Source organism: Aspergillus clavatus, genomic scaffold (assembly GCF_000002715.2).
Source record: "Aspergillus clavatus NRRL 1 1099423829796 genomic scaffold, whole genome shotgun sequence".
In the NCBI taxonomy this organism is placed as follows: domain Eukaryota; kingdom Fungi; phylum Ascomycota; class Eurotiomycetes; order Eurotiales; family Aspergillaceae; genus Aspergillus; species Aspergillus clavatus.
The window spans coordinates 714,502-735,281 of record NW_001517103.1 but is presented as its reverse complement, the minus strand read 5'-3'; the positions used below and the strand labels follow the sequence as shown (position 1 = coordinate 735,281).

Genomic DNA, 20,780 nt, shown 5'->3' with positions numbered 1-20,780 from the left:
GATACTCCGTGGAATCCATACCACAAGCCCATCGGGCATGCGCCTCGGATCACAAAAGGGGTATCAACAAGCAAGTAAGGTGATTCTTGAATGTAGGACCGATACGCGTGTCAACCTCGGTGGTTGTCGGCAGTCGCAGCGCGCATCCCCTACATTACCCCGCCCGAATTCTCAGGCTGACTTGATGACTCCACGCGTCCATCATCCAGCGATCCTTGTCTCATCTTCTAGCATTATACATCCCTCTATACTTGCCTCCCAACTATTCCCTTCAACTCCCGATAGGAAGATAGTTACATCAAGTGAAGTGCCTGTCAAAATGTCTCCTCCAACTGCCACCGAAACCATCGCCGCCAATGTCACCCTCCAAACCCCACAGTCAGCCCAGGAAGCCGGAGCGCAAAAAGCCAAGGTCAAGTTTGCCATGCCCCAAATGCCGGTCTTCGAGGACAAAATGAAGGAGCGCGAATACCTCAAGGGCCGTCTGGCCGCTGCCTTTCGCATCTTTGGCAAAAATGGATACGATGAGGGTATGCTCCACTGGTATCGAGTCTGAGAATGCTATTGTTGACGGGGTCAGGTGTGGCCGGCCATATCACCCTGCGCGATCCAGTTGAACCAGATACCTTCTGGGTCAACCCGTTTGGCGTTGCGTTCTCGCTCATCAAGGCATCTGATCTGATCCGGGTCAATCACGAAGGCCAGGTTATTGACGGAGGCGAGGTGCGCTTGCTCAACGCAGCTGCCTTCATGATTCACTCTGCCATCCATGCGGCAAGACCCGATGTCCTCTGTGCGGCGCACAGCCATAGCATCTATGGGAGGGCGTTCTGCGCATTGGGTCGTCCTTTAGATATCATCACGCAGGACTCATGTGCATTCTACAATGTGAGATCTGCTCCCCCCTTCTAGTATTCGCCTCCCGACTGACAGTGGCAGGACCACATTGTCTACAAGCAGTTCAACGGTGTTGTCCTCGCTGAAGAAGAAGGGAAGTATATCGCCCAAGCTCTGGAGGACAAGAAGGCTGCTTTGCTGCAGAACCACGGGCTATTGACTGTTGGGCGGACGGTTGAGGAAACGGTGTTTTGGTTCGTAAGCTTGGAGAAATGCTGCTATGCGCAGTTGCTGGCCGATGCGGCAGCGGCCGGACGAGGAGGTTCAACCATCAAGATTGGCGATGCCGAGGCGGCGTTTTCATACAAGGTAGTCGGGACACCGGGGGCTGGTTGGTTCAGTGCAAAGCCATTGTTCGATGTTATTCATAAAGAGACAAACGGAGACTATTTGGAGTAGGTAATCAATCAAAAGACGTGAGAACACTGCATCAACTGCACTGAGTACAAGCAAACTATTTGATGCACCGCTTGGCAACAGCCTCGAGGTGCTCTTCATCCGTGCCACAACATCCCCCCAGAACCCTAAGGTTGGGTACATACGCCAGGACCTGCTCGACCCCTGCCGTAAACACAGCAATATCTCCCCGATCCAAAGTATCGGTGTTATCCAGCTCATGATGGCTCTTCATGCTCGCATTCCCCTTGATCATTCCAATTCTACTCCGCACATCCTCCGGCATATCCCGCAGTGCGTTCACAATACGCAGCGGATGCACGCAGTTCACCCCATAGTAGGAGACATACCCACCCGTCCGGTCATCGACGGTCCTTATCGCGCTCTCCAGACTCTGCCCGCCCAGCATCCTCCCATCCTCCTGCACCATAAACGACACCACAACCGGCAACCCCACCTCCCTCGCCAACTCCACCACCGCAATTATCTCACACAGATTCGTCATCGTTAGCAGTGTCAGCAGATCCACGCCCGCATCAGCAAGCACATACACCTGCTCGCGGTATCCCGCCCTCGCCTCCTCCAGCGTGAGGAGGTCCGTCGTGTCCTCGTATGCATCCCGCAGCGGACCCATGGTCCCGCTGATTGCAACAGGCACAGTTGCCGCGCGGCGCGCTTCTTTAGCCAGCCGCACCGCGCCACGGTTGAGCTCGAGCAGCTGGGCGACGGAGAGCCCGAGAGCCTGGGCCCAGGGCGCTGCGCCGCGCCAGGTGCGCGTATCCAGCACGATACCGGTGCCGTTGGCCGTGGCGATTTCGATGTACACCTTATAGTAATGCAGAATGATCTTGCGGCCGGGCTCGGTGTTCACAAGAGGCAGGGAGGAGAAGCAGGGGAGCGGGATCTTGTCTTTGTAGACGAGCATGGTGTCCGTGCCGCATTCGGCGAGGAAGAGCTTGGGGGAGAAGAGCTGGGGGAGGGTCATCTTGACAAGTCTTGTTATTGGTGGGCTTGTGAATCAAGGTGTTCAGTATGAGTATGGTTTAGAGAGTGCCAAGTTGTGCTAGACCTGCGAACTTGGGTTGCGACAGGAACTTAAATATCACGCCTTCGGGGCGTGTTTCGACTGGCTCGAGTCATCAGGTCTCTGGCTATTCGTTCCTTGCTCTGCGATAGGCGTTTGGGTGGCTAGGCAACTAGCGTTTTGGTTCAACGCTGTGTGGGATCTTTGGGAATACATTTGGTAGAGATTGACGGCAGCTGCATATACGAACACCAGTAGGACACACAGTAGCTGTTCGCCGTGTCTACAGCCAGTCAATCAGGCATGCCGCAGCTGGAAATCTCGAGGGCAAAACTGACACTGTACACCACATTCCTGGACCAGGAGGGTGTACTCAGCCTCTAGCCAGCCATATCAGGAGTAAGTTTGCCACGGATTCTGCAGTCTTTTGACGAGAGAAAGGTGAACCCAGAGTCCCTCGTGCTCGGGAACAGAGAATGCTGCAGAGCACAATCCAAGCTGGGCCTTGCGCCAGTAGCCATCCACTCCTTTCCTCTGCAGGGCCAACCATCTGCATGCAGGCAGCCCTTTCAAGTAAATCGCTTGGTCACCAGAGATCCCATTCGGTCATCCATTCGGTCATCCAAGAAGATACGGGGGAGGGGCAGCACCACGCTATCGCTGATGATGCCGGGCAATTGGGTGGCTTCGGACGAGATATAAGCTGATATCATTTCAGTCTTGATTCTAGTGGACGGTGGTCAACATGGTCACAGCCATTGGATCGCCAGCACCCACGATCGTCTAGTGGCATCGACAGAAGTGCAGCAATCTTTCCTCATCAAGTTCGCGCATTAGCGTGGAGTCAGAATAAACGTTGAAGATCGGCACTCCCAGTGTGCCTCAAGTCTGGACGAACCTCACGCTTGTGCGTGGTCGCTTAGAACTATTTCCAATGGAATCCATGCATACTTACAATTCATCCCAATGACGGCTGTCGACGCATTCCTTTTTAGCCTGTAGAACAATGACCCTTACGCCGGCTACCTGTGGTCCTGGGATTGACGCGGCGTGTGCGCGTTACACACCTTTTTTTTTTTTAATTGGTGTTCAGGAACTAATGGAAAGTGCTTCCGTCCAATGCGATACGCGCATATAGCCATCTTGGAGGGAGGCATCCCACACGGCATGCATGCAAGGAATGCACCACTCTATTACTCACAACGCTGCCCGAGCCCTTGGGCAGTCCAAGGAAGTGGTTTTTAGATGCGCAGTGTGTGGCTTCAAGATATCCACTAGTACTGCAACGCCATCAGTGATCGTATGGTCATATGTCTCAAACTTCAGCTTCGGTGTATGTGCTATTGGCTCAAAGGGCTGTGGAACTGTGTTCGATGTACGAATAGAAGCATGCGGCTCCGGTCTGCCTGCCTATTTCTCGACGTAGGCCCAACCCCAGGTTCTCGTGATGGCAGTTGCCAGGCCTTTCGGATGCAAGTATCCTCCCGAAATGGATAATATGTAGAGAACATGCATTCCTGTGTCATTCTGCGGACGAAATGTAAGGTGTACATATTGACATCCTGAAGAATTGTGGCATAGTCCCCATTTTTCATTCAATTAGGAATAGTGGCAAAATTAGATAGATTGGCAATGGTGCTCCTACTTACAACCAGGCTTGGGTGAACACATCGACTTCTGACTTGTAGACAATGACCCTGCCAGTAGCATTTGCTACAATCCCTAGTATGGACAATAGTTGCAAGGTCAAAGACTACTTCTCGAACTACAAGTTATCTGCTCCTTCACCCATCGAACCTCCTCTGCCACCACATCCGGCCGTATCAAATGTACATGGTGACCGCAATCGGGTAAATAAACAATCCTACTCGTCCTCGACAGCTGCAGCTGCGCCTCCTGCATCTCACGATCCAATTCATCCCACCCATGCAACAACTCCCGGAGTGCCCTGCGCTGCGCCGCCGTGCCGTTACCCGCCTCGACCCCCTTCTCATACACCCGTCCATAGTCCAGCGACCCATGACACCGGATGACACTCAGCGGTCGATCCCCGAGCGCCTGCGTTCGATACTGCTCCTTCTCTCCGAGTGTGGCACAAACTTCATCCCTAGCCTTGGTTTCAGCCTGCCACGTCGTTCTCCCCCGCGCAATATCCATCGCTCGAACCCTCCACTCCTCGCGCGAGAGCTGGGCCGTATCCCGTAGACCCGTGACCTTGGCAAAGCTCAGACCGCCTAGCACAGCGTCGATGTCGAGATCCGGGTCCCGGAACAGTCCTGGGACTCGTTCTGTCGAGGCATCGGCTAGAACCATGCTGGCTACGTCCGTGGGATGGAGGTGGAGGTACTCCCTGGCTATGATTGCGCCGTAGGAATGGCCCACCAGGATCAAGGGTGGGTGAATTTTGGCGGCGTCCAGAAGCGCGTGGAGTTCCTTTGCTGCGGTGGTAGCTGATGGGGGATGGGGACCGGCCTCGCTGCGACCGAGGCCGGAGCGGTCGTACAGGAATAGCGGGGAGAAAGCTGCGACAAGACGTTCGACGGCGCAGTACGATGAAGCGACGTCCCCTGCGCCGGGGATGAAGACTACGATGGGCTCGGATGGGCTGCGTGGGGGACCGCTGGTGGAGAAGGAGAGACGGTGCGTGCCGATGGAGATCATGGTGTATTTGGATGTGCTACCTTCCATTGTTGGCCCATAAATATATAAATCTCAATACATTTGTTCTGTCAGTTGATGGAATGAAGGAATGATTGATGGCATTGAATCGGTAGGATCCTGTTGTCTCCAAAAAGATCCCCGCTGAGGCACAGTCAGCCATCCCAGTCCATTTGAGGCGGCTTACTCTCTGCGCTCTCGAAAGACTGTATGCATCAGGGACTACCATATACATTCTAGAGGGAGGAATCACTCAAAAGCGTGATTGCGGTCGAAGAATAGTGAAAATAAAAAAAAAAGAAGCAGGAAAGCAACTCAGACGCTACACTATACCCCCTTCTACCGTCCCTGCTATGACCATCTGCCCCCAGAAGTACAGCCCATATCCCACTGCGATTTGAAGCCAGCCTCGCTTTCGAGTAGCGGACGATTTTCCAAATGCATCTTTGGCCACAAAGAGGTCGCTAATCACGAACATCGCCGCCCCAAACGCGCGTTGGGACAGCCAAGTGCTGGCTGACATTGGCAAAGTAGTTGCCAGTGCAACGGCGAACATCGCGCTAATGATCAACGCATATACCAGAACCAGAGGCTTCATATCGGGCGCAATGCTGAGGCTGAGCAGGTTGCTCCATGGTGATGAAGATTCAGGAGGGTAGATCACACCGAGCCACTTTGCAAGGACCATAGTCGCGATGAATGTGGTTGCAAGGGTGTTTGCTGAGATGCCTTGACTGGCTCGGAGAAAGGCGACAATGTAGGCAATATGAGCCAATGCGAATGCGACGACGCCCAGTTGGAAGGAGATTGAAACTTCCCCTTTCTTCTGGTCTGGGGATGGTGGATCGTAAAATTCACTGCGGGAAGGGAGCAAGAAGAAGTCTCCAACGAGGGAGAAGAAAAGACCGGTGGTAATTGAAAGGCGATACGGGGACCATTCAGTCGAGGTTGTGAGAAGCGGCCCGAGAATAAACGCCACTGAGGAGAGCATTTTGAAAAGCATCGTTCCAGCATGGGAGCGAGACCCAGACTCCGAGAGCACCAGTAAAGGTAGGGTGCCCAGCAGCAGTTGTGGGCCGGGGAAAGGGGGCATCCAGATATTTGCTGCCATTTTGAGATATATCTGAAGCTGGAGGGTGCAAATTCATGAAGAGGAACGTCAAGTAGACTTGAATAAAGCCTTGGAAGTCAGGACTGCAGTTCAGGGACGATGATCGCGCTAAGAATAAGTCAAGTACTTAGCTATGCGGGGCCTGAAATGCCCCTGGGAACCTCGGCATTCATTTTCATATGCTTGTTAAGTCTTTTAAGGGTGTGCTCTTCAGAATAAATCGGAGAAACGTCTTTTGACGATCTAATCATGTTGATTTCTCTTATGAGATAAATCAAAAGGTGGAATGCTGCCCTTGTTATTGGGACAACAGACATATATTGATAAATGAATGGCTTCAAGATAGTCTTCTCTACCTGATGTAATAGAGATGGAAGACAATATGCTGGCTCTATCTTACTACCTCTATCTTCTCCGGGTCACACTATGTGGGAAGAAACTCTCCTCGTCGAAAAAGAGACAATCATATCCCACATGCTCAACCGTAGCACAGCCCATCTTGTCCACCTCAGCAGATGTGTCCTTTGGTGATGGTAACTCGGTCAGGATGGACGCAATAACACAAGCAGATCACTCCGAGTCGTTATGGTTACTGTCATCTGGATAACCCCCGAGGGTGTGTCGAAATACACTTCCTCCTTGAAGGGAACGCATCCGCCTTCGCGTAGTGAGTAACTTCCCAGGCATTGCCGACCTATTCCAACGAGAGTAGTCCCCCGAGTGACTTCCTATAAGCCGGAACGTCCATCTACAAGCAATATTAGGGTCAGGATCCGCTTGCGTCCATCTTCGCCAGCGAACGCTGATGTGATTCTGTCCCATTCAGCAAAGATTCAGCAAAGTGGGATAAGCTCTGTGCACTGATTGGCAACCGGAGGAAGGATAGGATAGCCAGCCAGAGAAGGTGATTATCATGAGTGCCTTTTCCCTGATTATACCGGCGTTGTGGCTGGTAATTCTGGGCTTAGGGCCATGCAGTCCTCACTTCACTGACCCTGGGTGTACAGGGGGTCGGATGAAAGTACCCTGATGAACACCCCGAACCGATCCTAGGAGGGTGAAGATATATTGTATTCGGTTTTATTGGACAATATTTCGCCTATTGTTTTGAACGCGGCTGCTCCATCGTTCGAGTCTTGCCTCCTCTCTATCTGTCTCTCTCTATTTATGGTCATACAACGCACCGGTTCTAAACCCCTGCTTCGGTTGGAAACGGTTCCTGTGTAAGTAGACAAAACATACTTCCATCGAACTCTACCCGGCGAATAAATCTCGAGCCAACCAGCCATGTACCCTATCCCCTCGTCTGTTCAGATATCGTCACTGTCAAATTGAGAGCATCGTTTCAATCGGCCCTGCTTCAACCTGCCATGGTCTGAGGATACCCTCTCCCCTTGCGCATCATCATCGCCATTCCCTCGCCACTCTTAGATTCAGTGACGCTCATTCCCAGAATCTTCTCATAAAACGGCACCGAGCGCGCCCAGTCCATTGTAAACAACATACTCCGCCGCAGATACGGCATGGCGTCAATGACCTCGCCGACACAGTCCATCAGCCAGCTCCCCAGCCCTTGGCCCTGGTGACTGGAGTGTACATAGACGTCGGTGATGTAGATGAAAGTAGTGTAATCTGTGATGCAGCGGGCGATCCCGATAAAATCCGCAGTGGGTTTTACTGCGGATTCTTCTTGCTGCTCTGGCGTGTAGTAGAGGCCGAAGCAGAGGCAGTTTTCGAGGGTCTGTTTCAGGACATCCAGCGGCAGTGCACCGGCCCAGTAGAAGTCGTCTGAGGCGAGCCACTCGTTGAAGGTTTCGAGAGGGATGAGAGAGGAGTCTGTTGAGATGTGGTATGCGCCCTTTGTCCATGTCTTGGGGAGGGGTGGCGTCGAGGTGCTCATTGTGATGGAGTTGTCAGGCTTGAAGAATTTTGTGATCCTGCAGTGCCGTAGGAGAGGTTTGCAACTGTTTATATATCAGCGGAAATACGAGTGTCTTATTGATGATAGTGAGTCATCGCTTCCTGACTCGGTTTTCGTATCTCGAGCGGGCCGCGGATCGTTTCCAAGCTCAAGATTTCAACCATTGTTTGTGCCTGTTGCCCTCTGAGGATAGCAATTGCTTTTCATTTAGAACCTCAGCACTCTCATCAGATTACCGACCTATGACTATCACGATTCTCATCGCAACAGGGGCCTGAAATGTTTGTGGCAGCATCTTCGTCTGGGGCTTCTTGATAAACCATTCGGCCGATATCTCATATAGATTGGTTAGTCCCCCATATTCTGCCCGGATTGATCAAGATACGGTGTCGAAAAGTAGACAAAGTCTTTCAGGACTAATTTATAAGGCTAAGCTAAGTCGAATGTTGTTCATTGATCTTACAAGGTATATTGCGGCAGATGTTTTCATGAGGCCGTCTCCATGGTACGACGCAATCGAGGGCATTTGAAAGGAAATACCAATGGTTAATATTGTATGAATCTCTCCTGTAAATCTCACAATTCAGCTCAGCAAACCACAAGCGGCAATTAAAGAGCAATCAGGATAACAACAAAGACTAGGGCTATTATACTGATCTCCTGGGTCAACAAATCACATGAGGGACTGGAACAACTGATATACCTACCATAGTAGAAGGTATTGGTCTTCGGATATTTATAGCACGGTCCAGACAAAATAAAGACTATGTTTCTTCTATCCTTGGGCAAAGAATTGAACAAAGTGCACCGAGAGTGACAAGCTCTCCATGAGACAAAAGATGCTCCTTCATCCGAGTGCCCGAATGCCCTTGGATGTACTCCCACAAAGGAGGACCAGGTGCTACATAGTCTTCTTGTAGAATGTGGAGCAAAACTTTGAATTCGGCCAAGTATATTTTCTCTTCGGCACGGATTCCTTTCGCTTTATCCTCGTCGAAAGGCGTGATGTATAGGCACATCGTGGCCACCGCCCCTTCACAGACGACCAAGAAGATAGGAAATCTGGTCAAAGAAATCCTTGGAGGTCTCGTGGAGCTCAAGGAACACGCAAAGTTCAACTTCTGATCTCTTCACATTTGATTTGATCATGTCGGAGTATAAGAACGCTGCAAAATCAATTTACTGCAATTCGACGGTCAGGGAGAGCGTTCACCTACCTTCTCCATAGTCTAGAAAATGGCTTTTAAAGTATTCCAAGGCTCACTGAGGTATATTATAATCATCTTCGATAAAAGCCCCTTTTTGTATCAAGTAAGATATTAGGGAGGAGTTGTCGCTGTCATTCGAATATTCCAGGCCTCTCCGATAAGTAAAATCACCATCTTCGATAAAAACAGCCGGTGACCCAATCGAGTGAAACGTCAGGCACGAGTTGTCTTTCTCCTTTGAGAACTTGAATGTCATTTTCATGGGAGTGTCCCTACTGCCCCAGCTAGGCTCATCCACAGGGCACCCCTTCGTGACAAGGTATCTCACAACTCGCAAGCCATATGAATCAAAGGCCGTCAAATTCCAGCTGCAAAAACCTCAATGGCGGTCTGTAACACTTGGGTTTGAGATTAACGACCTATGTTCAGAGTAGCGTTTCACCTGCCGCACGGCACAGCTTTGCTGAAACGATGCATCGGAGGTAATATAGAACACGGATATCATTCATTCAGTATTCTTTAAACACAGCTAACTATTAATCGTAACCTATTTCCATCCCTTACAGAACATATCGGAATCCTTGCTGCATCCGACGAGCAGCCGCAATGTCAATACCTTCAATTTCCGCCGTCCGCTCCAACTGCCGCAGCTCCTTGTCCGTCAGTGTCACCTCCGTATCCTCTAGACGCTCCAAGCGGTGGTTCAGCGAGCGCATATGGAAGTACATGAAGATCGCCATCAGACCACCAAGCACCTGCAGACCAATGCACACACCGAGCGCGGGCCGGTAGTGGGGAGCGTCCTGCTTGCGGTAGGTGTATGGGGTCCAGATACTGGCTGAATTGCCGATGGAGTTAATGAAGGCATAGGCAGCGGCACGCTTAGCGGGGGGTCGGGGGATGGCGTTGGCGATCCAGGAGTAGATGGTACCGTTCTGCGCGAAGATGATGTTCATGAGGAAGAAGGAGAAGTACTTGGGTCCGAAGCTATCGGTGGTCATGAAGATGATGAATCCGACGATGGTGATGGGGATCGGGTAGAAGAAGAACCAGAAGCGCATGCTGAAGCGATCCGAGAAGTAGTTGTGAGCCAAGCTGTAGAACACCACGAAGATGTAGGGTGGTGCGACTAGTAGGAGTGAGATGGTGTGGTCGTAACCGAGCGTCGATGTGAGGGTGGGGAAGAAGTTCTGGAAGCCACTTGCACCGGTGATGGCCAGGTACGCAATAGCCAGGACGTAGGTTTTGATATCGCTGAACGCCATCTTCAACCCTTTCACCTGGCTCATCTTGCCGCCTTCGTCGACGTCTGCCTCGGCAGCCTCAATCACGAGACGGCGAGTTGCAACCTGTCTCTCCTCCTCAGATAGAAGCTTCCATGTGGAAGGGAAGTCGGGCAGAAGAAAGCAGACCAAGATACCGACTGCCATGGTGATAGCACCCTCGATGATGTAAAGCCATTGCCAGGCGGCCAGACCTCTGTGTCCGTTCAGGCCAGAAAGAATACCTGCGGCGATCAGGTTTCCGAATGCACCGCTGAGCAGAGATCCGGCGTAGAAGATGCTCGAGCGCAGTGCGAGTTCTTTCTTGGTGTACCACTTGGAGAGATAAAATAGCACACCAGCGAAGAAGGGCGCCTCGACTAGGCCGAGGATAAATCGGCAGGCAACAATTCCTCCGAAGCTCTTGACCTGGCTGGTCAGAAGCGACACCATACCCCATACGGTTGTGAAAAATCCCAGGTAAAGCGATGGACGTCCCATATAGTTCAATATCAAATTTGACGGAATCTGGGCGAGAATATAACCGATAAAGAGAACGCTGAGACCGGTCTGATAAGTGGAGTCGTTGAGGTTAAGATCACGTTCGAGACCTTGTAAACGAGCAGCAGGGTAGTTGTTTCTGTCGGTCTGTCAGTCAGTCACTTGGGGACACACGATGGGAACGATCCAGGTATTAATCACAAGAGACACCAGGCAAAGTCTGGTTGACGTACCGATCAATATAGTTCATAAGATAGACCAGGATTACCAGCGGCATGATGAGAGAGTCGATGCGTCGCCGCAGCTTCTTCTCAATCACCTTCTCGGCCTCGGTGAGCTGGGCTATCTGGATGACCTCCTCATGGGCCATCTCAGCCTTTTCCCCCATCACGTCTTTGTTGGTGATCATTTCACCCATTCTGATCGACCCAGCCGATCTCAATAACAAGAATCCAGACAAAGATGAGATTTAGTTCAAAGAAGCAAGGTAGACTGCCCTGAGGAAATTAGGTGGAGGAGCAGAGCGATCGGCCACATTTTATATGCTGGGGAGCTCAAGGTGCCTTTGGTGCTACATGATAGTCCAAGCCATGCAGTCATAGGCTGGGGAGAACCCCCACAATCGGAGACACTGCGATGGAGCTTGATCTCGAATCTCGGAGTCGAGGCGGATGCTGGACATGGGACAAAACACGGGGAATCGGGGATACCTTGCCAGTTGCCAGTTTGCTCTGGCTTGGCTTTTTCTGGGGAAATGCGGGGATGATGGGGACTAGCTACCCATTCTTGGCAAAGCACCAATCATTCCTAGTTCTGGCTGGAAAAATGTGAGAGACATCCAATCAATGGGCAGAAGTGAAATAGAGTATAGGCTAATGTTGCAGACGGGCGTTTTCTTTGGCTGGCTTGGCTCCATCTTACCTAAAGCCAGCCGTTAGTCTTGATACTACTTTGTAGTGCCGTGAGACAGTCCTCCTAAGGCCACGACGGTGTCCCCCACGTTTCAAGGTCTGTGCTAGTAATACCGTCATGTTCGTCACCCTCCTTCGCGTCAGCTGTCCTGCGATGTCAGTGCCATGGGATCGGAGAATGTCCGGCAACGACTTATCACGAAACAGGTAACCCGGGCCAGTTCCACCACGGCATTGAACTTTATGTTCAGGACTCAGGAGAGCTCTCTTAGCCTCCGCAATAGTCATTCACGGTGGATTTCCACCCAGTGCAACAGTCTCCAGTCTCCACCGGTCGCGGTTAGTAAAGGATGAAAGGAAGTTCCTCACCTCGGTCTTCCCAGCGCGTTAGCAACTCGATAACAGATGTTGATCTTCGAATATGACCTTATTCGCAGGTAGTTGGACCGTTGAGCGTTGAGGGGTACGAGATCCCTGAAGCTTAGCTCCTTCCTCTGCATATGGTCTTTAAGAACGCTACACGCCGTCAGCATCGCATCAATATGTTAAAGCACAAGGATCAAGCAATCCGAAGTATGAAACGGTATTATCTCTACTCATTGTTAGTTTCCACACGCCACCCCCGGCACCCCACTGCTTGAATAGAAAGCTAAGAGTATCTATCTGACTCTGCCTGTCTCCAGTAGTTGAAATCTAGCCATGGGCCCCATCGTCCCATGGTCTGATCTCTTGGCCGTAGCAATCCAGCTGGGTATCGGTTAACTCTACGACCCCTTTGCCGCGATAAGTATCCAGACACGAGGCCGGAATACTACTTTCAACTTAGATCAATGATAGTTTTGAGACCTGACTGGTTTGTGAAGATCTGTTGTGCTTATCAGATAACATCAACATGTATGAACACGTATGGCTGCATCTCGAAGCGTGATAGGGGTTCAGCATAACTGCAGATGCCGTAATGCTCATTGAATCTACATAAATCATCTAGCCGTCTATGGTTGAAGAGCACATAAAAACCCACAGAGCGATAGGGGCTAGCGATATTACAATTCACTGCGCGATAGATACCTCATGACACGTCTTTGGCGGAGAGACGTCCGCCTTCCCTCTCCTCTGGATTTTGGATCCCATAAAGCTCGGAACATGCCTCTGAAGTTGGAGTATATAGATGCCGAGTTGCCGCCGAATGCCCCAAGTATTCGTCGCTTAGGGCTTCATTGGGTGCCATGACATGGGGCCGCAGCTTCCGCCTGGGTTCCTCGATCTCTTCCAGCCACGGTGAGCGGGGGTAGAATCGCCAAGCAAGTCAGGCAAGACTTGTCGGCCGACTATCCTGGGCTATTTGGAGCTCGCTTCCGCTTGGATTTGCCTCGCGATGGGATCAAGGGAAGCAGCGGTGAGATTCGAGGATGATGGGCTCTTCTGGCGTCTTGAAGACTTTGCCTCTCGACACTCAATCTAGATCTGTCTTGTATATCACTCCTCGGTCTCCAGCGGGTCATGGTCTCGATTCAAAGATTATATATCAGGCGCAACGCAGGATTCATTATCTCTTCTGGATTTTGTCGACTGTCTGTCCTGAGCTTGTTGATCGTCGAATACATTCTGTTGACATGCCGCGAGAGTGAACCTAGCATCAACTCATCTATTCAAAGCTCTGGCTTTTTCAGTAGCCATTAAATAGACAGGCAGTCTAGATTGCCCAGCGAAGTTTCGCCGCGGTTATTATCAAGTTATTGGGCGTGGAGCTGCGTCCCCCCACGCGCAAGCCCCGGGCCCCCCCGAACTGCCCAGTGCCATGTCGGATATAAAGATAGGCATGAAGTGGAATCCCACTTTCCACAAGTGCGATATCACTTCAAACAAGCATATGTCTACTTAATCTGATTAATCTGATATAAATCGTTCTAGAGGATTTGCAGGAGGTTCTCGCGACCTTCTTCTTTTCGATAGACGCGCCTACCACGTGAGAAGAGTGTCTTTTGCTTCCTTCAGGCCATATATATATTCGTCTTGGTCACCCTTGTTTATAGCGATCCCCCCATCTAAAGTATTATTTTCTTTTCTCCATTGCTATGGCTTTGATACTGGTCCGATTATCTGCGATTGTGGTTACTACAGTTCCAGTATTCATCTTTAAGACCTCCTACCTCCAACTCACCCTTGCATCCCTTTCTGGAGCCCTTTGTCACATTTGATCTCTTCAGTCCTCCTTCTCCTTCTGCCTTTGTCTTATGTGGCCCATGATTTGGGTTTATGAAAGAAGGAGTCCGTCTCTACCTACAGACAATCTTCGCTAAGCAACGCATAGGTATTGCAACGCAGCATATCTCATTCCGTATCTTGAGAGGGAATCAGGCCAAAAGTGGCATGGAAAAGAGATCTCGGACGGATGAGAAGAGCCATACAGCAATCCGACAACCTCGAGGAGTCTTATGAACGGGGCACTCTTACCCTACAATATACTATATTACGCCCACACAATGCGAGTTTCAACGAGAGCTGATCCAATTCCCCCCCGCCAGAATATTCTTACCCTCAGATGGAGACTACAAGGGACACCCGGGACACCTAAAACAAAGAGTCCCTGCAGTAGCAAGATATAATGGCCTGATCTCCCTGACACAGGGACCTCCATGGCAGTAGATTGGGCTAAGGTTACACTAGGTCGCCGGCATCGCTTGTTTGCTCCTGACTTGTCTATTGCAGCCGAAGCCCAAATCAAATGGGACGTTGTGAGTTTTGTAGGTGCTAATAGGCGAGGACCGAATCACTGATACTTGAGACCTAGGTAGCTGACTTGGTGGTGGACTGACGAGATAGATGTCCAGAGTTGATGCATAGTTAGTTATAGATTGCTTCCATTTCTTTGTGTCTCAAATCAGTCCCATTGAGGCCAGACTTGGCTCCAGCTCTCATTGGATATCGCTATCGAATGCCGAGAGGGAAATGTGCTCAGCGACGCCTCTCTGACTCAGCCTGCAGCGCTGCAATACGACCACGATACCGCCGGGGATTCGTGGAAGAACAGGCGCGTGGTACATAGCACTAACTGAGGTAAGGTTGAAGAGGGCTATAAATTGGGATGCTCTGGCTGAATGATATTGGCGGCTCATATTTGGGGTTCTTTCATTAAAGCTGTCGGCCTCAGTTCAAGTCATCAAGTCATCAAGTCATCAAGTAATCAAGTCATCAAGTCATCAAGTCATCAAGTCATCAAGTCATCAAGTCATCAAGTCCATCGAGCGACCGGTCCTTGCAAATAAATAGCAAGTGACGAATATCTGGAAGTACACTCTTGCTATACAGAGATAGGTATTGCGCTGGTCTCTGACTCGTATGCTACTGGCATCTTGCAGAATTGGATGACTTGTATCTAAATCACATCAGCGGGAATCTGAGAATTCGCAATTCCTTTCCAATAATAATGATAATAATAATAATAATAATAATAATAATAATAATAATAATAATAAACTGAACTTTCCTTAGCCCGAACAGGGATCTTTTTCTTTTTTTCGATAGACTCGATGGAAGCTGTCTTAAGGTGTCTTAATCTTAAGGTGTCCAACGTAAAATCTGACTTGCCGCTGAGTCAGCGGAGCTGAGCAGCAGCCACTTTCTTGGCCGGATCAACAAAGCACAATGATTGGTAAAGGTTGCATGACTCAGCGGGAGTGAGGAAGACAGCGGCGTTCTGGCAGTTCCGGCGCCGGTTCCGATCCAGCAGCCAAAAACAGTCACTCCTTCTCTTTACACGAATCACAACCGCAAGCCACAGCAATCATGTCAATCCCAACCAGACCAAGATTGAAGACCTTCATGGGGATTCGCTCGGTTTGCATAAGGCTCACCCCTAAATTCTCGCCCACGGAGCTTGGACACGAGAATGTCCGAGCAATTCGGATTTTCGGACACGGCTTTGGGGCCCCCAGGGTCCACGCCTGTGGTGAGAGTGTGATCATACACACAGGCTACAGCGAAGAACCGGCGCAGCGCCCCTCCCGGATCATCAAAAGTCACCATCGATCGGATAGAGCATGTGTTTTTCTTGACGGTGATTGGCAGAGGCGCATATGCCACATGTGTCCTTGATGCGCCTGGATCATCGGGGTCGGATGGTGCAAAGTTCTGACCCACCCGACTGGACGACCCCTTAGTCGAATATATACCTCTGATGCCTGCTTATCCCCCCCTCAGGTCTGCTCTCAATTTTCAAAAGAAAAACCACACCGCTGTCATCCTCTTGCGGCCTGTAGTGGGCGCCCACCCGAGCCATGGAGAACAACGGCCATCCGACGTTCTCTGAACCGGCAGTGTTCAACAAACGAGATGAGACCGATAGCACATCTACTATCCTTGATGAGCCAGATTCGTCGCCAACCCCCCGTCCCGCCGATGTCTCTCGCGCCGAGGATTGGGGTTTGATGCCGGAGATCAAGAAACAGCACGAGCGGGATGTTGCATCCGGATCCAAACGCCGCGAGCTCGGCGTCACATGGAAGAACCTCAGTGTCGAAGTCGTCAGCGCCGACGCTGCGGTCAATGAAAACTTCTTCTCGCAGTTCAACATTCCTCAGCATATTCGGGAATCTCGCAACAAACCTGCACTGCGGACAATCCTCCATGAGAGCCATGGCTGCGTCAAACCGGGAGAGATGCTTCTTGTCCTGGGCCGTCCGGGTTCCGGTTGTACGACCTTACTCAAAATGCTTTCCAACCATCGGCTTGGTTACAAGAGCGTTCAGGGTGATGTGCGATTTGGTTCTCTCACCCCGGACGAGGCCTCTAAGTATCGAGGCCAGATTGTGATGAATACCGAGGAGGAGCTGTTCTTTCCGACGCTGACTGTAGGACAAACACTGGATTTTGCAACACGACTCAAGGTTCCCTCCAACCTCCCGGACGGGTTCAACTCCCCGGAAGCTTACCAGCAGGAAACCCAAGAATTCCTCCTCAAGTCAATGGGGATTTCTCACACCTCAGACACGCGCGTGGGCAATGAGTACGTGCGGGGTGTTTCTGGGGGTGAACGGAAACGTGTGTCAATTATCGAATGTCTTGCCACTCGCGGGTCTGTCTTCTGTTGGGACAACAGCACACGAGGCCTCGACGCCAGCACTGCCCTCGACTGGGCGAAAGCCGTTCGCGCCATGACCGATGTCTACGGCTTGGCCACCATCGTCACTCTCTACCAAGCAGGCAATGGTATCTATGACCTATTCGATAAAGTCCTGGTTTTGGATGAGGGCAAACAGATCTATTACGGCCCCATGTCTCAGGCTCGGCCCTTCATGGAAGACCTCGGATTTGTCTGTCGTGAAGGATCAAACGTTGCAGATTTCCTGACTGGTGTCACCGTCCCCACTGAGCGCAAGATCCAACCAGGGTATGAGAGCAAATTCCCACGCGATGCGGATGAGCTATTGGCTGCCTATCAAAAATCACCCATCAGTGCTCAGATGGCAGCAGAATATGACTATCCTGACACGGTTGCGGCGCGGGAGCGGACTCAAGAGTTTGAGCTTGCAATAGCCAAAGATCGAGCGAAACAATTGCCCAAACACAGTCCGTTTACTGTCGATTTTATGCAGCAGGTTAAAACATGCATTGTTCGCCAGTATCAAATCATCTGGACCGACAAAGCTACCTTGGCCATCAAGCAGATCTCTACTTTGCTTCAGGCATTGATTGCTGGCTCCCTCTTCTACAACGCCCCCAACACCTCCGGCGGATTATTTGTTAAATCAGGCGCTCTGTTCTTCTCATTGCTTTACCACAGTCTCTTGGCCATGTCCGAGGTCACTGATTCCTTCAGTGGTCGACCGGTCTTGATCAAACATAAAGCTTTCGCCTTTTTCCACCCAGCCGCATTCTGCGTTGCTCAGATCGCCGCCGACATTCCCGTTCTTTTCTTCCAAATCAGTATCTTCGCAATCATCGTATACTTCATGGTTGGTCTTACAATGTCGGCATCTGCGTTTTTCACTTACTGGGTTTTGATCTTCGTAACCGCCATGGTAAGTCGCACTCCCAAGTTGAAGGCTGGTCACCGTAAGCTAACATTCCGTCCTAGGTGATGACCGCGTTGTTCCGTGCCGTTGGTGCCCTCTTCGGCACATTTGACGGGGCGTCCAAGGTGTCTGGCTTCCTGATTATGGCCCTGATCTTGTACACTGGCTATCAAATTACCAAGCCCGAGATGCATCCCTGGCTTGGCTGGATTTACTGGATCAACCCTCTGGCTTATGCTTTCGACGCGATGCTATCAAATGAGTTCCACAACAAGATCATCCCATGTGTCGGGAATAACCTGATTCCAATGGGCCCAGGATATGAGAACACCACTTTCCAGGCCTGCGCCGGTGTTGGTGGTGCGGTCCAAGGCCAGACCTATGTCACTGGTGAACAATACCTGGCCTCTCTGAGCTACTCTCATTCACACGTGTGGCGTAATTTCGGCATTCTCTGGGCTTTGTGGGCTTTTTTCGTTGTCGTCACCATTGTTGCTACAACACGATGGAAGGCTGCATCGGAGGCAGGTAACATGCTGCTGATCCCTAGAGAGACATTGCGTGAACACCATCAGAGTCTCGCTCTCAAGGACGAAGAATCCCAAGTCAACGAGAAAGCCCGGCCCAAAGCCCAAGGTAACGCCCAGGACCCAAGCGAAGTCGACAAACAGCTCATTCGCAACACCTCAATTTTCACATGGAAAGGTTTGACCTACACTGTCAAAACCCCATCCGGAGACCGTGTTCTGTTGGACAACGTGTATGGCTGGGTGAAACCTGGAATGTTGGGCGCCCTGATGGGTTCCTCGGGCGCCGGCAAAACAACTCTTTTGGATGTCCTGGCTCAGCGCAAGACAGAAGGCACCATCCGCGGCTCCATCATGGTGGATGGACGTCCTTTGCCTGTCTCTTTCCAGCGGTCGGCAGGATATTGCGAGCAGCTTGATGTCCACGAGCCATTTGCCACTGTGAGAGAAGCACTCGAGTTCTCTGCCTTGCTCCGCCAGCCACGTCACATCCCCCGTGAGGAAAAGTTGAAATATGTTGACACTATCATCGACCTTCTAGAGTTGCACGATATTGCCAACACTTTGATTGGTCGCGTCGGCGCAGGCCTGAGTGTGGAACAACGCAAGAGAGTCACCATCGGCGTTGAGCTTGTTTCGAAGCCCAGCATCTTGATATTCTTGGATGAGCCCACTTCCGGTCTCGACGGTCAATCCGCCTACAATACCGTCCGTTTCTTGCGCAAGCTAGCCGATGTCGGTCAGGCGGTTCTGGTCACCATCCATCAGCCCTCTGCGCAGCTATTTGCGGAATTTGACACCTTGTTGCTTCTGGCTAAAGGAGGGAAGATGGTCTATTTCGGCGACATTGGTGATAACGGACAAACCGTGAAGAATTATTTTGCTCGCTTCGGCGCTCCATGCCCTACCAATGTCAATCCGGCTGAGCACATGATTGACGTGGTCTCCGGCCACCTGTCGCAAGGACGTGATTGGAATCAGGTCTGGCTTGAATCACCGGAGCACACTCGCGCCGTCCAGGAACTGGATCATATGATCAGCGAGGCAGCATCCAAGCCACCCGGCACCGTGGATGATGGGCATGAATTCGCTATGCCCATCATGGACCAGATGAAGATCGTCACGAAGCGAATGTGCATCTCACTCTTCCGCAACCTAGACTACCTCATGAACAAAATCGCCCTTCATATTGGCTCAGCGTTATTCAATGGCTTCTCATTCTGGATGATCAGCGAGAGCGTCTCATCCATGCAACTCCGACTCTTCACAATCTTTAACTTCATTTTCGTGGCTCCAGGTGTCATCAACCAGCTTCAACCCCTGTTCATTGAGCGGCGCGATATTTACGATACTCGAGAAAAGAAGTCCAAGATGTACTCGTGGAAAGCCTTCGTTACAGCTCTCATTGTATCCGAGTTTCCATACCTGTGCATTTGCGCGGTGATGTACTTTGTCTGCTGGTATTACACTGTGGGATTCCCATCAGCGTCTGACAAGGCCGGTGCGATGTTCTTTGTCATGCTTTGCTACGAATTCCTCTACACGGTGAGTAAACCCACCCTCTGTAATTCAAGCCTTCCGTAACTGACCTGAACAGGGAATCGGCCAATTTATCGCCGCCTATGCACCCAACGCTACCTTCGCCGCGTTGACCAATCCCCTCGTCATCGGTACCCTGGTTTCCTTCTGCGGTGTCCTGGTTCCCTACGCACAAATCCAAGCATTCTGGCGGTACTGGATCTACTGGCTCAACCCCTTCAACTACCTCATGGGCAGCATGCTGGTCTTCGGCGTCTTCGATACCCCCGTCAAGTGTAAGGACAGCGAGTACGCCGTCTTCGATACACCCAACGGCACCACCTGCGCCAATTACCTCTCCACCTTTATGCAAGGTATTGGCTCCCGCATGAACCTCATCAATCCCGAGGCCACCTCCGACTGCCGTGTCTGCGAGTATCGGGTTGGAAGCGATTACCTCTACACCATCAACTTGAATGATTACTACTATGGCTGGCGCGACTCGGCCATCGTGTGCATCTTCGTCTTTTCTTCGTATGCGATGGTCTATGTTCTGATGAAGCTCCGGACCAAGGCTTCGAAGAAGGCGGAGTGATTGATCGTCAGTCGTCTTGGCCTTCTGTGCTTTTTCATATTCTCATAGAGCAGATGGTCCATTTGCACTTTTTAAAGTGCGATCCGTTCTTGTGAAGTTGCCGCATACCCTTTTCCTTGCTGCTGGTCTCACACCTTCTTTCCATCCATGTGATCCTGTTCTACTCTCTCTTCTATATCTCCTAGATAATATTCTGTTTTGCGCTCCTTTTATGGTGCGTATCGATCACAATTTAGA

At 51.0% G+C, this 20,780-nt stretch overlaps 7 protein-coding genes across 7 annotated transcripts, besides 6 other annotated features; 2 read left to right on the top strand and 5 right to left on the bottom strand.

Annotated features, from left to right (window-relative positions):
- Positions 1 to 319: 319 nt before the first annotated feature.
- ACLA_063100 (class II aldolase/adducin family protein) lies at positions 320 to 1,296 on the top strand (the record flags this gene model as incomplete). Its single annotated transcript, XM_001273768.1, has 3 exons — positions 320 to 530; positions 581 to 888; positions 940 to 1,296. The coding sequence occupies 3 exons, from the start codon at positions 320 to 322 to the stop codon at positions 1,294 to 1,296; spliced, it is 876 nt and encodes a 291-aa protein (XP_001273769.1).
- A 55-nt stretch (positions 1,297 to 1,351) lies between these two features.
- ACLA_063090 (putative homocysteine S-methyltransferase) lies at positions 1,352 to 2,278 on the bottom strand (the record flags this gene model as incomplete). The annotated part of the gene is made up of 1 exon (XM_001273767.1): positions 1,352 to 2,278. One exon carries the CDS (start codon positions 2,276 to 2,278, stop codon positions 1,352 to 1,354), a length of 927 nt encoding a protein of 308 aa, XP_001273768.1.
- Positions 2,244 to 2,272: a microsatellite.
- Positions 2,279 to 2,916: 638 nt separating the features above from the next.
- Positions 2,917 to 2,942: a microsatellite.
- Positions 2,943 to 3,962: 1,020 nt separating this feature from the next.
- Positions 3,963 to 5,005, bottom strand: ACLA_063080 (alpha/beta fold hydrolase; the record flags this gene model as incomplete). The annotated part of the gene is made up of 2 exons (XM_001273766.1): positions 3,963 to 4,039; positions 4,186 to 5,005. 2 exons carry the CDS (start codon positions 5,003 to 5,005, stop codon positions 3,963 to 3,965), a joined length of 897 nt encoding a protein of 298 aa, XP_001273767.1.
- Positions 5,006 to 5,297: 292 nt separating this feature from the next.
- On the bottom strand, positions 5,298 to 6,086 carry ACLA_063070 (lysoplasmalogenase; the record flags this gene model as incomplete). Its single annotated transcript, XM_001273765.1, has 1 exon — positions 5,298 to 6,086. One exon carries the CDS (start codon positions 6,084 to 6,086, stop codon positions 5,298 to 5,300), a length of 789 nt encoding a protein of 262 aa, XP_001273766.1.
- Positions 6,087 to 7,446: 1,360 nt separating this feature from the next.
- ACLA_063060 (GNAT family N-acetyltransferase) lies at positions 7,447 to 7,986 on the bottom strand (the record flags this gene model as incomplete). Its single annotated transcript, XM_001273764.1, has 1 exon — positions 7,447 to 7,986. One exon carries the CDS (start codon positions 7,984 to 7,986, stop codon positions 7,447 to 7,449), a length of 540 nt encoding a protein of 179 aa, XP_001273765.1.
- Positions 7,987 to 9,775: 1,789 nt separating this feature from the next.
- On the bottom strand, positions 9,776 to 11,396 carry ACLA_063050 (putative MFS transporter; the record flags this gene model as incomplete). Its single annotated transcript, XM_001273763.1, has 2 exons — positions 9,776 to 11,117; positions 11,212 to 11,396. 2 exons carry the CDS (start codon positions 11,394 to 11,396, stop codon positions 9,776 to 9,778), a joined length of 1,527 nt encoding a protein of 508 aa, XP_001273764.1.
- Positions 11,397 to 15,036: 3,640 nt separating this feature from the next.
- Positions 15,037 to 15,128: a microsatellite.
- Positions 15,043 to 15,128: a microsatellite.
- A 181-nt stretch (positions 15,129 to 15,309) lies between these two features.
- Positions 15,310 to 15,365: a microsatellite.
- Positions 15,311 to 15,365: a microsatellite.
- An 801-nt stretch (positions 15,366 to 16,166) lies between these two features.
- Positions 16,167 to 20,543, top strand: ACLA_063040 (putative ABC multidrug transporter; the record flags this gene model as incomplete). Its single annotated transcript, XM_001273762.1, has 3 exons — positions 16,167 to 17,909; positions 17,966 to 19,975; positions 20,028 to 20,543. 3 exons carry the CDS (start codon positions 16,167 to 16,169, stop codon positions 20,541 to 20,543), a joined length of 4,269 nt encoding a protein of 1,422 aa, XP_001273763.1.
- Between the last annotated feature and the right edge of the window lie 237 nt (positions 20,544 to 20,780).